This window comes from Chiroxiphia lanceolata, chromosome 21 (assembly GCF_009829145.1).
Source record: "Chiroxiphia lanceolata isolate bChiLan1 chromosome 21, bChiLan1.pri, whole genome shotgun sequence".
Classification (NCBI taxonomy): domain Eukaryota; kingdom Metazoa; phylum Chordata; class Aves; order Passeriformes; family Pipridae; genus Chiroxiphia; species Chiroxiphia lanceolata.
In genome coordinates this window covers 4,246,857-4,260,845 of record NC_045657.1, presented here as the reverse complement: position 1 = coordinate 4,260,845, position 13,989 = coordinate 4,246,857, and the positions used below count along the sequence as shown (strand labels likewise).

General features: G+C 44.0%; 1 protein-coding gene across 6 annotated transcripts in view; it reads right to left on the bottom strand.

Moving 5' to 3' along the window:
* Positions 1–161: 161 nt before the first annotated feature.
* The window catches only part of AK8 (adenylate kinase 8), a 67,690-nt gene continuing 53,862 nt past the window's right edge, over positions 162–13,989 (bottom strand). For 4 of the 6 annotated variants that reach the window (XM_032708448.1, XM_032708446.1, XM_032708450.1 and 1 more), the window contains 3 exons: positions 10,779–10,850; positions 2,393–2,473; positions 162–750 (listed from right to left, as the gene is read on the bottom strand). In XM_032708448.1, coding sequence (XP_032564339.1) covers positions 504–750; positions 2,393–2,473; positions 10,779–10,850 — 400 coding nt within the window. In that variant the 3' untranslated portion in view covers positions 162–503. The remainder of the gene's footprint in view (positions 751–2,392; positions 2,474–10,778; positions 10,851–13,989) is intronic. The other 2 variants (XM_032708447.1, XM_032708452.1) reach the window with 1 other exon arrangement.

The window sequence follows — 13,989 nt, the reverse complement described above, 5'->3', positions numbered from 1 at the left end:
GGAGTAAAAACCTCTGCACCCTGATCTCAAACACTGTGTTGTCTTTGGGGACAGTTCACTGCAGAGCTGGGAGCTTTGTTTTCCTCATTCTTTAGTGGTTGCTGGCAGCAGCCTGGGACAGAGCAGTGCCTGTGTGGTTTTAGTGGAGAGCACTGGGTGAATTAAGACACAAACACATCTAACAGCTTTAATACTCCAGATTGGCTTCGTGGGTATTGCATAGTTAAGACAAAACTACTACTCAGAAAAAGATATTTGAATTAAACAGGACTTCCCTCGCCACAGTGTTTCATACTTTACATCATGAAGCAAAAGCCAAAAAAATTTCCTCTAAAGCCCAGTTTCTTACTCTCTGTACTTCACTCAGCCTTGGTGAGCTCCAAATTTAACACAGCTTGGCTGACTTCCTCTTCCCTTGTGATAACCTGCCACTTCAGCAACCTGACTGCAAATATTACAGGGAAAAATTTAAAATCAACTCTTCCAGAAACCACCCTTTTTAATTACAAATGTCTAAATTTCCTACATGGAAGGGGCTTAATGATACAGCTTTCTATGAACTCAAAGACAACATAAGGGTCTTGGTCAGCATTGACATAAAAGGCCTCTTCATAAAATTCCTCCAGGTCCTTGACATTCCTGTAATAGGTTTCCAGGCGCTTCTCAATATTTTCTTCCTGGTCTCTGGGGTTCTGCCTGAGCCGGGCCTGGATCTCTGGGGTGGGAGCTGGTCTGAATGTGGTGTGGTACCTGGAGGTGAGAGAGAAATGCCACTGTGTCAGCCCAAGTTCAGGACTCAGCACCCATTTCCTGATACTCCATGTTTTCGACTATCACAGTTCCTTGGATGTGCCTCTTTCTACTTTAGGTTGGGGTTTTAAAACAAAGGATTCAGCAGGACAGAGGGTTCTCATCCCCAGAGTCCTGCCAGATGACACCAAAGGAATTCTGAGGGAGTTCCAGTATTGCCAGAGGCTCCCAACAATCTCTAAAAGCTCCTTTGCAATCAGGTGTTTAAATTCCCTGCCACGGGAATTGGTAATTCTAACTCTGAGTAAATGCCTCCTCTGCCCTGACACAAAACCAGTTTATCCCTCTTTCTGTACAGCCAAATTTTCTGATGGTTTTGGGATAGATGAAAAGGCAAGGAGAGAAGCAGAGTTTGGGTCTCTGCACAGAGCTGCATTCCAGCTGCAGCTGGTACTGGATGTGGACAGAGTCCATTCCACAGGAGAGTCACTGAGGGCACAGCTGGAGGCCACCCTCTCCCCTGCCCTGCAGTGGTGCAGCTTTAACACGATGCCAAGGATTAGACACAGCACCTAAAACAATTCAATTCACCAGGAACTGGGGAGGAATAAAACCCAGAGTTTGGAAGAGGAAAGCGTGTTAACTGGAGCAGATACTGAACAGATACTAATCCTGATGATAAGAAATGCAAAGATGTGTGAATGATTTGCTTCAGCCTGTTCATTTCTGCTGAACAACCACATCGCTCATTACTAAAGCAAAGAGAGCAGTTACAGCAAATCACTGCTGCTGTCACAAGTTAATGCTGCACCTCGAGTGAGATGTCTGAATAATCAGCTCTCACTTTGGGACAAATCCAGTATTTATGGCCTTAATCTTTGAGGGCTCAGTATTTGTCTTCGAGGCAGTAGGATTCAACCTTTAGAAAAGTAAAATAGTGGTTTAAAAATTTAAGTGTGGGGAATCATAAAAACAGGCCACAAGTGAAATTGTAAACACACACCATTTCCAGCAGGTATTTGGGAAGACAAATTTGTTACTAGTTCCCCAAAAAACAAGGGGGGAGAAGGCAGTAAAGCTGAAGGTCATTGGGGAGACAAGGGGATGTGATGCCAGCGAGAACTGCCACGTTGGAGAGCCCAACCTTCCAGTGACTCAGTGGCTCCAACGAGTTTGCTCTACTGAGCAGGAAATGTATTAATACCTCCCAGCAAACAGGACCATCACAGGAGCCTGGGGAAGTAAAATGCAGCAAGTTTTCCATTTTCCCCCAGCTGGGAAGCCTTCAAAATTCCCATGGGAATGTCTGAAAACCATTTGCATTTAGGCTTGGTTTCAGACATCTTCCCTCAGCATTATGTTACCAACTAATTCAGCTACCATTAAAATGTTAGACCTGAGCTATTTGCTCCTGTAGGTTTTAAATCCTGTAGGCTCCAGGATTTAAAATGCCCAGTTCTGAGAGGAGCAGCTGCTGCAGCAGGAAGGTGGGTTGGTGCTATGAAAGTGAACTTTTCTTTTAAGGAATCCCTAAGCAAGAGTACAGTATTCCCGAGTTCCTGAGATTCCTATGAAGTCTACCTGGTGCTTTCATCTCACTGGCAGTCTTGAAAAATGTTAAACATGAGGCAGGAGTGCAAACCTTTGCCCAGTGATGGGATCCGTCCTCCGCTGGGACAGTCGCTCCATGATGGACTCGTAGGGCAGATTAAAGAAAAATACCCTATGGAGAACATAACAGTTAAGTGCATTAACACCCCAAGAACATCACCTGTTACCTTCAGAGTATGAGTTAATCCTTACTCAAACAAAGAGCACACTCAAACATGGCAGTGACAGTAGCACCCAAACTTGCAGTGTCACCCACACGAGCACAGGCACAGGATCTCTCCTCTGCTCCTTGTCCTCACAGGTTTTTGGTCTCTGGGACAGCAAGGCAGCAGCTCTCTGGCACACTGACTGTGTGTGCTGTGTGCACTGACAGGGTGACACTGGGCATAGAGACCAGAGAGGGAATTCCAGCTGGAGCCTCCCTCAGGGTCTGTCACAGCCTGCTCACCATCCAGTACTTACCTCTGAATTTCTCTGGATCCAGCTTCTCAACCCAACTACCAACTACAGTCACAATGACATGCTGCAAAAGGCAAATTCAAATGTCTGCTGTTCCTGTCAAGGACAGAAAAAGGGCTTGTCTGCCAGTACTGTGCATTCCTCCCTAAAACCAGCACTGCACTACTGGGTGCCCATGAGAGGGATTTTCCTCTTGCTGTTTTAGTCCACTTCCACTTCTTTTGTCCTTGTCCTTGTCTCCCCACACTGGGAGTCCTCTGGGCTCCCACTCCTGTCCTGCATCCTTGAAAGTAGGATGAGTAACAGGACATAAGACATGGCACATGCTGCTGCTGACAAGTCCCTGTCCCTCAGGGAGCAGTGCCCGGGCACGGGGAGCAGCCCTGCCCAGCAGACCTTGCTGGTGACACTGTGGAAAGCAAACATTAATGCTTCATTTTAAGATCAAAACCTGCAATTCCCACTGAGTCTGAACAAGAGAGAATTGCTCAGCACCTTAAAGGCTCAGCCCCTCAGTGCCAGAGGTGAGGGTTCCACACCAGGAACAGCTTTTCCCTAGAGGATGGAGTAGGACTTGCCAACTCATTTCTTATGGGTGACACAAAAGCCTGACTTGGATCAAGGATGCAGAACCAGAAAACAACATCCACCACTCCTGACCCCAGGCACACCACACTGTGCACATAAACTGTTGTGCCCATCTCACACTGATCCCCCTTGGCACCTTGGTTCATTGTAATGGTCCTGTTAATTTTATGTTCAAAATCTCTTCAGTAGAAAATTCCTGACAAACTGCTGAGCTTGAGCAGACCTGAGTACCCTGTCCCCCAGCTACTGGAGACTAAAGCAGATCTACACAAAGATCACATTGAACAATTAATGCAATAAAAATAAAAAATAAGGCTTCCTTTGAACCTATGAAAATGAGTTTTTACCAAGAGAGCATGACCTGAAGGCTGCAAATACATCTTTCTTTATAATACACCTTCTCCTGCTGCTGCCTTCAAGGCCAGGCTTCCTATTTTCATTTTTGTCTGCCTCTCACAGGAGATTCTGCGTGCTTTAGACAGTCACCAAAGGAACATTTTACACTGACTGGGTGGGATCAGACCAGATGAAAGGCTGAGCTTTACCTTGGCGTGCACATAGCAGATTACGAGAATCCTTTGTAGGATTTAAAGTTATGAAAATCATCTCTCTTCTCAAATGTTTACAGATAATGACTTCTATTCACACTGTGGTAACAAAATAACAGCCAGGAATAAAACATTCAAGATCTTGGAGATTCCAAAGACAGGAAAAGAACAACAGTTTCAACACTCTTTTATCCCTTACACTCTTAACATTTTGTTTTTCTTTGTTTCTGTTGCCCAACAATGGCACAAAAACGTGATTGTCAGAACAGGTAACATCTGATGATGTGTCTCAAGATGAATATTCTAGTAGAGAGGAACAACATTTATACAGTCATGATAATTGATACGGCTTCCTATTATATTCTCAAATAAACAAACCCACTAAAGGATTATAACCTGGCATATCAAGAAAGCTTGTCGTAATTCATAGTTACTAACACAAAAAAGTATTATGGTATTTGAAACAGAAGAGCCTAAAAAACTCCACTTAAAAAGCTGCCAACAAAATGAACTCTGAAAGCCTTGTCTGAGATTCCCTTCCTTTTTAAACAAGATGCTGCTTATTATCCAGTCTGGTGTCACCATTAAAGAAGAGTGCAGGGAAGATGTGGGAGGGTACAGACATCCCTGCTAATATGGATTTTTTCCCCCAACATCCACTATATAACAACACACACAGAATATGCTGTTCAACAGCACAAACCCCCAGTCCAAGGGTCCTTCCAGGGGAAGGTGGGATGCCTCACCCTGCCATTCCACACATCTCCTATAGATAAGAGAAAACAACACTCCCCAGGGCTGTCAGTTTAAAATCGTTCAGAAGCAGGAAAAAAAGATGAAGGAGAAAACCACTGACAGAACTACAGTCTAGACTTAAAATACTTCCAATTAGAAAGCTTTATTACCATTTTGAAGGAGACACATACCCCACACAGCCTATTATGCAGCCCCAGGAGGTTTACTCACATGAGTAAAGCCCATTTACGTGTGCACTCTGTGAAGCCTTAGCCTTGGCTATGTGATACATCTCCTGCAGCTCCTCAAGGTACTGCTGAGCAACATTTCACCTCTGTCCCTCTCTCAGCCTACTGTGACTCTGATCACATAACAAACCTGACCCTCCAGCTGTCCAGGTAAAATATTTGTTGGATTTCTCTTGGAAATCCCCATAAGACAGAGAGCTGCACCCATGACCTTGATCCAGCAGTAACTGGAACAACTCCCTGCAAGCACTGGATTCATCTCCAAGCAGAGCTTGGCCCCCTTTCACACACCAAGTGTGATTTTTTTTCACATAAATGCATCCTCTGTAAAGCTCACTTTAGGAATCAGCCAGGCTTTGTACGTTGTAATGTGTCACAACTTCTATCAAGGGGAAATATGAAACAGATGTCATCAGAACTGGCAGACAGGGAGGCGAGGAAACACAGCCTCATATCAAAGTACACCACATTATCCTGCTGGATTAGCATCCAGCACAGCTCCCCCTTCCAGGGCTGTTAGTTCAGCTCCAACAGGTGAGTGGTGTCAGTCAGCACCAGGTGAGGTGCTCCAGGAATCCTCAATCCTGTGTCACAGGCTCAGCATCCACCCACGGGCAACCAAAAATCACTGGCACCCAGTTACAGACTGGTGCTCCCAGTTACAGACTGGTGCTCTGTGGGGCAGAACTGGGTGGAATCTCCCAGGTCTCTGAGGACAAACATCCCCCTGACTCCCACTGAGTGGCAACATTGCTGCTGGATGCAGGACTGGAGCCAAGGGATTCACAAGCACAGCTCTGTCCCTTCTCCTTTGTTCCATCTCCCAGGAGAAGGTCCAGCTCTCGCAGGTTGCACTGATAATAAAACCATTAACACAAATATTAAAAGGCAAAATGAGTGTCAGAATCCTGCTTCTTCCTCACTGTAGTTGACATCACTGATCTGATCTCTTGCAGCTTCCAGACACATTAGAGATTAAATTCCAACAAATTAATAATGTTGATGACACCTTCACTGTGTACCCAGTCAAATGAGAGCTGGTTGCCTTTGGATGACGATGGAATATATTCCAGTTCTAACAGCTGGAATATAACATTGTTTTCCTACCAGCCATCTGGCATTCCAAAGGGGTATTCCAGTCACTTCTGGCTACTCAGACAGCACCATCTAAGATCCTGGAGGTTACCAGGGCATCCTGGTGGCATCCCTTCTCAAAGGGAGAGAGGAGAAGGTGAGGCACAGGTGGCAGAATTGTTATTTCACACCTGATTGTGAGACAGCATTTTTGGAAAAATGTGTCACAACCACACAATAAGTGAAGGAAGATTTTTTTGACCTACACAACAGCACTCAACTAATCCTGAGCTGCATTTGTTCCAGATGGCAGCCAACCCAGTTAATCCAAGTTATTAACAACTGGCAGTGCTCAGAGCTGTCCTTGGAAGAATTTATTTGGTGGTGGTTTTCCTGTTTTCTGGGTATAATGTCACCACTTAAAGTACCTATAATGAAAAATTACGAGTGTTGCCATAAGACAAGCAAGTGCTGTGTGCCTGAATCCTGGTATCCCTGTACTAGGGAATGAGGAACACTCCTCCTGCTATGGAGAGTCCCTTTCCAGGATGGCTCCACTGCCCTTCCATCCAGCTGCTTTCACATCTCCAGAGAACTGAAGCTCTGCCACAGCCTTCTACCCCTTTAGGTCCTGTAATTTAAACCCAGCTGTTTTATGAGGCTGACCTGGATGGATCCAGATGTTGACTGTTCTAGACTTGAGCCATTTTCTCAGGTCAGATTCTCATCCTTGGCATTTCCCATCACCTGGAGCTGCTCTGGATAGACACTGGTGGAGTGGAGCCCAAAGCCAAGCCCTTTTTAGAAAACTATTGTCTGTGAAATTAGACCTAAAGCATTAAATCCCATCAAATTCATACCTTGTTTTCATTTAAGGATGTAAAGACAACACACCATGATACCTGAGACAGGATCCTGACTCCCCAGATGGCTTTTAAAAACAGAGACTACTGACTTACTTGTGGCTATACCAGGGCCAGATCAAGCCTTGCAACAAAGTTAGGATGCTGGAATTAAAACAAAAATACACCACCAACCACCACTGGGCCACTTTTAAATGTAGCATTTAAACTTTTGATTTGAAACTGCAACTTTAAAAATAGTAAGCTATTAATCTTTCCCTTATTTTCTTGACTCCTATATATCTTCCCTGTCTCAGGCAGGTACCAGCTGCCATATTCCCATTCTTCACGCTCTGTACTTTGCAAAAAAAAAAAAAGAGGCCCCTGCTGGCCAATTCTTGTTTAAAATTGTGCATAATTGATAGTGGCAAATCTACCCCAGCTGTGTCTAAAACCTCTCCAGGGGCAAGAAAAACACTCTCTGTGACTGTCATTAACTACTAAATTAGCAAGTGCTCCTGGCAGTTTACAACGTACCACATCAGTCTGCTTTAAAAAAAAGTACAACAAGTATGTGAAGATCAGATGCTTTGTGTGATCTCAAAGTTACAGCAAACTTTGGTGCCAGAACTTTGACAGAACCCCAGGTAAATCAGAGCAAAAGAGAACAGGAGAGTGGAAGAAAGAGAGGAAGGGACACAAAGTTACCTTCTTTTCCAGGTAGACAAATAGAAAAAATATCAAATTCAAGGCTAGAAACTTGTGCCTTTCATAAGGCACAAAACATCTTACTCCATATGGAGATGTCAACAGTGTCACCTGGTATAACTCCCCATGGAAAATAACTCTCCTGGAGGACTCAGTTCTGGCAATGCAATGGCTACAATTTTTGTAATTGAAATATAAAGCTGAGAAAGAGATGAGGCTGTTGCAGTGTAAGGATTCAGTAGCTCCCTAAAAGGCCACTGCAGGTAAAACCCTTATGTGATCCCTGGCACAAACACAAGCCCCTCCTTTTGGTTCACAAAACAGCCAAAGCAGGGGGAGAAGGGAATAACACAGTTCTCACAAATGCATGGAAAACCTGGGGGGGCATCATGGATTGAAGTGGCAGAGGGACAAGAACCATCTCTAGGAACTGTCCTGGATTTGGCTCAACTGTGAGACCCATCAATAAAACTGACCATGGTTTTTGGGTGTTAGAAGTTTCTCAAAAAGGTGTAAAGCTGCACAAACTTGTGGATCATACAGGGACCACAAGCCAGACAGGAGAGGGATGGCAGGTTTGGGCAAGGTACTAAAAGTTTGCATTGCAAAAAGGTCTTTTCCTTGGGTAGCACCACTGAATGATCACAATAATATGGCAAATCAGGTTAGTGGTCCAAGCTGACAGCTACAGGTAAGTTTAGATTTGAATCCAAGTGCCTAATCCCAGCTAAAACCCAAACCATCTTGTCTTTATTGACTTTCCAGCCAGAGATATTGACTTGGATCAATCAGTTCCCCTAAAGAATGTTCCCTTTCCTGTAGCACAAAGACACCTTGAACCTGAAACCTTGGCTAAGCCTCTTCTCAAGCACTTTGGCTCAGTCACAGGATCCTGTTTCCACAATGACATTCTGCATTCCCAAATCCCCTCTTAAAAATTAAAAACTGGTTGCACAGATCCCATCAACCTTTTCCCCAGACTTGTTCAGGTTTCTCTCAATGCAGCTCTAAACCAGCTGTTTTGCCCATGGGTAACCAGACTACAAAGGCTCTTCTGAGGCTGCACTACTGACTGGACATGAATCTCAGTTTACTCCTTCTCCTAAATACTCCTTCTGCCTGTCTCTGCAATGGATAAAATGATCCTTATCTCTTATTTATGGAAGGAGCTGTTGGGAGGTTTTATTCACTGATTTCTTTCAAATACTGGAATATCTTCTAATGAAAGATGCTTGAGTCTATTTTGGGAAGTAATTTCACCCTCTAGGTTTCAGCCATGAGGGAAAATACATTGCATAAGCACTAAAACACAGGTTAATCAGCACAAATGTTTTGCTCACTGAGCTCCTTGTCATGGGATGACAAGCTGTTTCCAGGCACTGGATCTTTTCAGATGGATGCATTTCTGCCCAATAACTACAAAAGGCAGCTAAGTGGGGCACTATTCCCAGGACATGTCTCCTGGCCAGGGGAGAGATGAACAACATCCTCAGCAGCTGCAGATGTTCCTTCCCTTCACCAGCAGTGCAGAGTAATGACTCCATTGGATGTTTTCCACCCACCAGTTCCACGTGCTGAGCTCCACCAGCCCAGACAGCCGAGGTGAGGGGTCCCTCCCATGTCCCACCCCACCGGCAACATCCCACCCCAGCTCACACAGTGGGAACAGGCACTGGCTGCCTGTTTGACAGAACAATGGGCTGGATTCAAGCTGGGATACAGCAAAGCAGCTCCATGGGCATCACATGGATTCACACCAGCAAGAACCCCAGGCCCTTGGGCAGGCAGAGCCCTTCCAGTGGCCTGCAGGACTCGGGGCTGTGCGAATGTCACACGAGCACAGTGAAAGGCACACGGAGACAGAGCAGATGTTTTTGTAGGAGTGGCTTCAATGCATTTTTAAAGCTTTTTTTTTTGAGAAGGCAATATTAACTCTTCCCATCTGCAAGGAGCAGTGGGGATGCAGTAGTACCTCCATTCAAAACTGCTTTACATTTCTCCCCTTATTTTTATTCTTTGCCTCCTCCTTACTCTCAGCTGTTATTCCAGCATGTTTGCATTCCCCCTGGAGTTCATTCCAGCAGTGCTTTTTTGAATCACAGAATAAGATGGCAGCCAGCACTGCTCTGGAGTGTTGTGGATGGCACCATTCCCACCCTGGGCAGGGTTAATCCAACCCCACCTCAGATAATCGACAGCCTCTGCAGCCCCAGAGGCCCGAGGTCAGGAACTTGAACCCCCTTCCCCAAGTGTTTCCTCAGATCCCTGCAACCCTCCCCTGCAATAATTAGATGCTGCAAAGCAAATCTGAGTGGAGCAAGAGCTCCAGGGTTAAGAGCCAGCAAACTCATCTCAGAAATGATGCCTTTGCTACCTGTCTGCAGCTTTCCTTTGGCACCTCCTGCTCCTAACAAGGAAACCTATACTTTTCTTCCTTATTAAATAAATTGAATCAAATTTATAGTAAATGATACTTAACCCCCACCCCCACCATTTAAACACTAACTTTTGCTGTTAGTAAGATATTTGGGATGTAAAAATAAATAAAAGAACCGACACCAAAAAACTGTATGATTTGGGGGTAAGGGGAGGGAATAAAGGAATGGATTATAATGTGTCATTTTATATATGTGTCAAAGGAAACCAATTTCATAATAGGGAATAAAAATTCCCTGTTTAAATACTGTCAAATAAATCCTCAAATGTAATAGGGTTCACTTCTGGGGAAAGGAAAACTAAATCTGATTAAATATTAATGTGGCGTAGTATTAATTAAGAGAGAAAAAAGTCCATCAAGAGAACCCCAATATGTTTACTGTGTCCCCAGGAAGCTGGAAAATTTCACAATCAAGTGTGTAAATGTTCTAAAAAAGGGTCCTGAATATTTTATGAATATTTGTCATAAAACAGAAATAATAACCACTGTGCAGAGCTATTAGAATTAATATTTATGCTGCCCGCCATGAAATATTCATGGGGACAGAGAAAGGGGGGCCCGTAAGACAAGAATTAATTTACATTGGGCTTGGTTTACCCGCTGGCTTGATGTTTAAAGACGGCTTGACAAGGCTCCATATGAATCCGTCAGTCACTTGCAGCGGTAGGTGGGGTGAAGGCAGGGGGAGGAGGGGGGGGGGGGGAAGCGGGTCCAGGCTGCTGACAGCTCACAGATTGAGTTTCTGACAGCCCTTAAAAAAATCTAAACGGCCCCCCACCTTTTTTTCCCTTCTTCCATTGCCCAAGGCGCTCTGTACTGCCACCGTTCATCCGATCTCCCCTTCCATCTGCTGAAATTAAGGAATTAATGAGCGCTATACACTTTACAGCAGGCCCCAGGAATGTTTACTGGTGATTAAATTATAATGCAGCCAAGCTGTATAATTCATGAACCAATTAAAGGAAGTGTTAGTTGATTTGATGGGATGAGGACGTACAAAAAGCATTTAACTAATAGGGAACCGTGGGCTGCCGGTGGCTTTGGCTTTCTCGGATTACGTGGCTAATTGCTCTGCTTTATAGGGCTGTCACAGATAGCCATACATATTTCATTGTTCTCAAATACTTCAATTGTTTGCTTTCGTGTTGCTGCTGTAATATGTAGAAGCCCAGCCAAACTTCAGTGTAGTTAAAGCACTACTCTGCAAAAGCAGGTTGCTCTGGGAGGAGGGAGGGACGAGAGGGGCAGAAGGAGAAGGCTGGCTGACAAAGGAGTAACTTAAAGCCTCAGAGTTAAATGTCACTCAGCAATTACATGATTAAAAGGTGCAACATATGATAGTCTTTTGTTTTACAACTTTTTGGACACTGCTATTCTATGCTGACTTCACCACGGAGGAAATATTGGTACGATGAGCTGCTTTTTGTTTTTAATACTGAGAAGCGAAAGGAGAAGGTGGAGAGGGGAGTATATTTAAAGAAATCCAGCAAGGAAGAGCTAGATTGCTGTGGTTATCAAGAATAATACATGGTGTTTAAACTTACATGGTTTGATATTCTAAAATACATGAGAGATGAAGGAGGCTGATTTCCCATCTGGGAGAACGCTCGGTGTCTAATTCAGAGAGCTGCTGAGTCGTGCCAGCTACTCATCCCAACAACTTCAGTTTATTGCACAAGGAATGGGGGAATTTGCCATTCCTGCAGCTTCACAAAGCACTCCCCCACAGCTGACAGGCCACAGGGTTTGATGAAAAGGAGTCTCTGGATTTGAAGAGCCCTATCAGTCAAGTTACTCCTGTCCTCAGCCAAAACAGGCACGTTCCTCCAGCAGTGAAATCCCAAGCCCATACAGCAGAAGCACAAGTATTGCTGAAGAAATTAGGTGCCATCAGATAAACATCCCACACATGTGGTTAGACCCTGAAATCTGTTGAATAAACAACAAGCTGGGTGAATATTCTCTTTCTGTGGCTCAGCAATGTCTGCAGACCTCCAAGGGTCCCTAACAAGCTGTATTGTCACCCACCTGGGGGACACCACGGTAAATCCTGACCCCCTGTCTAATTTAGAGCTTTACATTGCAAAGTGTTGAACAAACAGCAACTCAATGACTTTCAAGATACACTATTATGTAAAGCTTATAATCTGGTTCATCCCTTTTCTCCCTATCCCTCCAGGATTTGGCTTTGGAAAGCAATCCCTATGGAGTGCCCTCCACCAGAAAAGCAGAATGTCTTTGCAGGCCAAGGCAGGTGTTCACCAGGGAGGCAAGAGACCTACAGGCAGTGAATACTTACTTTTTTCTAAAAAGCAGAGCAAGCCTAAGTAGCCCCAGAAAGAAGGAGCTGAACATCCCATTTCCCAGGACAGTACTCAGATTAGCAGGCTAGGGGTGAGGTTGCCCAGGTGGAGAAACAGGTGGGAAAAAAAATCTTGAGCTACTAAAGAAAAAAGATTTCTCATATAGCTTGACCCTGCTTTTAAAAAAGTAGTATGCAAAAAAAAAATTAAAATAATTTTCTTTACTGAGAGTTACCACATATTGATAATTTGTGCCAAGCTTCTGGGTTAAGTAATGCAAAATTTTGGCTTAAGAAATTAATTTAATAGGTAGGCTCTGAAATTAGGGATAATGACACCAGTCACACAGTGGGAAAACTTGTCATTAACCCACTGGGAGGTTGAGTAAAATGGAAATTGGATTGCCTGTTCTAGAAAATAGAAAGGTTAAGTTGTCTGGGAGATAAAGTTGATCCTAAACTCTCCTAAGTGGGCAGTGCCTCAGCTCTGAAATCTGATGAGGCAGATAATCATCTGGACAGTTCTACACACGGCTGAAAGCCAACGTGTGATCTTGGGAGGCTTTGAATTCTATCACTGTTGGATTAAACACCTCTGCAATTTGGCAAAATCCATGAAACGCATTAATGACATTCAGCACCCGGGACAGCGACAAAGAGGGTTTGTTAATAACAAAAAAGTGTGTTTGTGCAGCCAAAGTGAGCTCAGGCACATCCCAGGAACGGGGAGAGGCAGCAACGTGGGTCTTACACGGGGGAAGAGCAGAGGTGAGCCCAGGCTCAGGAATCACTCTGTGCCAGTGATTGCTAACAGGAAACGTCAGAACTTGGCAATGTCAAGGAATCAGAGGCACTGCTGAAAGTATTTTCTTTGTTTCTTTTGAAGTGCCCTGGATATAATCAATCACACAGGAAAAGCTCCTATATTTTGGTTCGATGTGGAAGGGGCTATTTGCATTTCAATATGTTCAACTTATCCTGCCAATAAAAACATGGAATCATGAAGAAGAGATCAGGCCACTGGAGTGAAAAACAAGAGATGACATCCTGCAGACCTTTCAGATAAAACAACTCCTTGTTTGTAACATTTCTGTTGACGTCCCAATATTTCTGAATGATTGGGTTTTCAAATGAGATCAGTCAGCATGCAAATGAGGAAACAGGATCAAGACATCTCCCATATCTGATTGGATAGAGAAATTATCAAAAGACCCTTTTTTCATATCAAATTTCCATCACAAAAGGTCAAACTTTCAACTCCCATTACTTTTGCTAACTGCATTTCACTGTGCCTGCCAGCTCATTGCTGCTGCTGTTTGCAGAGGAAAAAAAAGAGAAGTAACAAACGATTCCATCTTCTCCCACATCTGTCACACAGGATGGACAAAGATTTTCTAATCTTATTCTATTTTTCTCTACAGCCCTCAAAATCCTTGCAGCCAAAACATCCCTTCTAACCTGATTAGCTATTCCTAGGTTGTTTTTATTTTTCTTATGGGTTCTCTTCATATTTTCTACCCTCCAGACTGACAGAGCACCAGCTGTGTTGCCAGAATGCTTTGTACTACAATTTGGCCATTTAAAACACTTTTTGATGTGTGTTTTCCTAAAATATATTTCCTTGTGTGTTGTCTGGCTGGACTGATGCCTAAATACACAAGTAATGGATGTTTCAGAAAAACGAAAG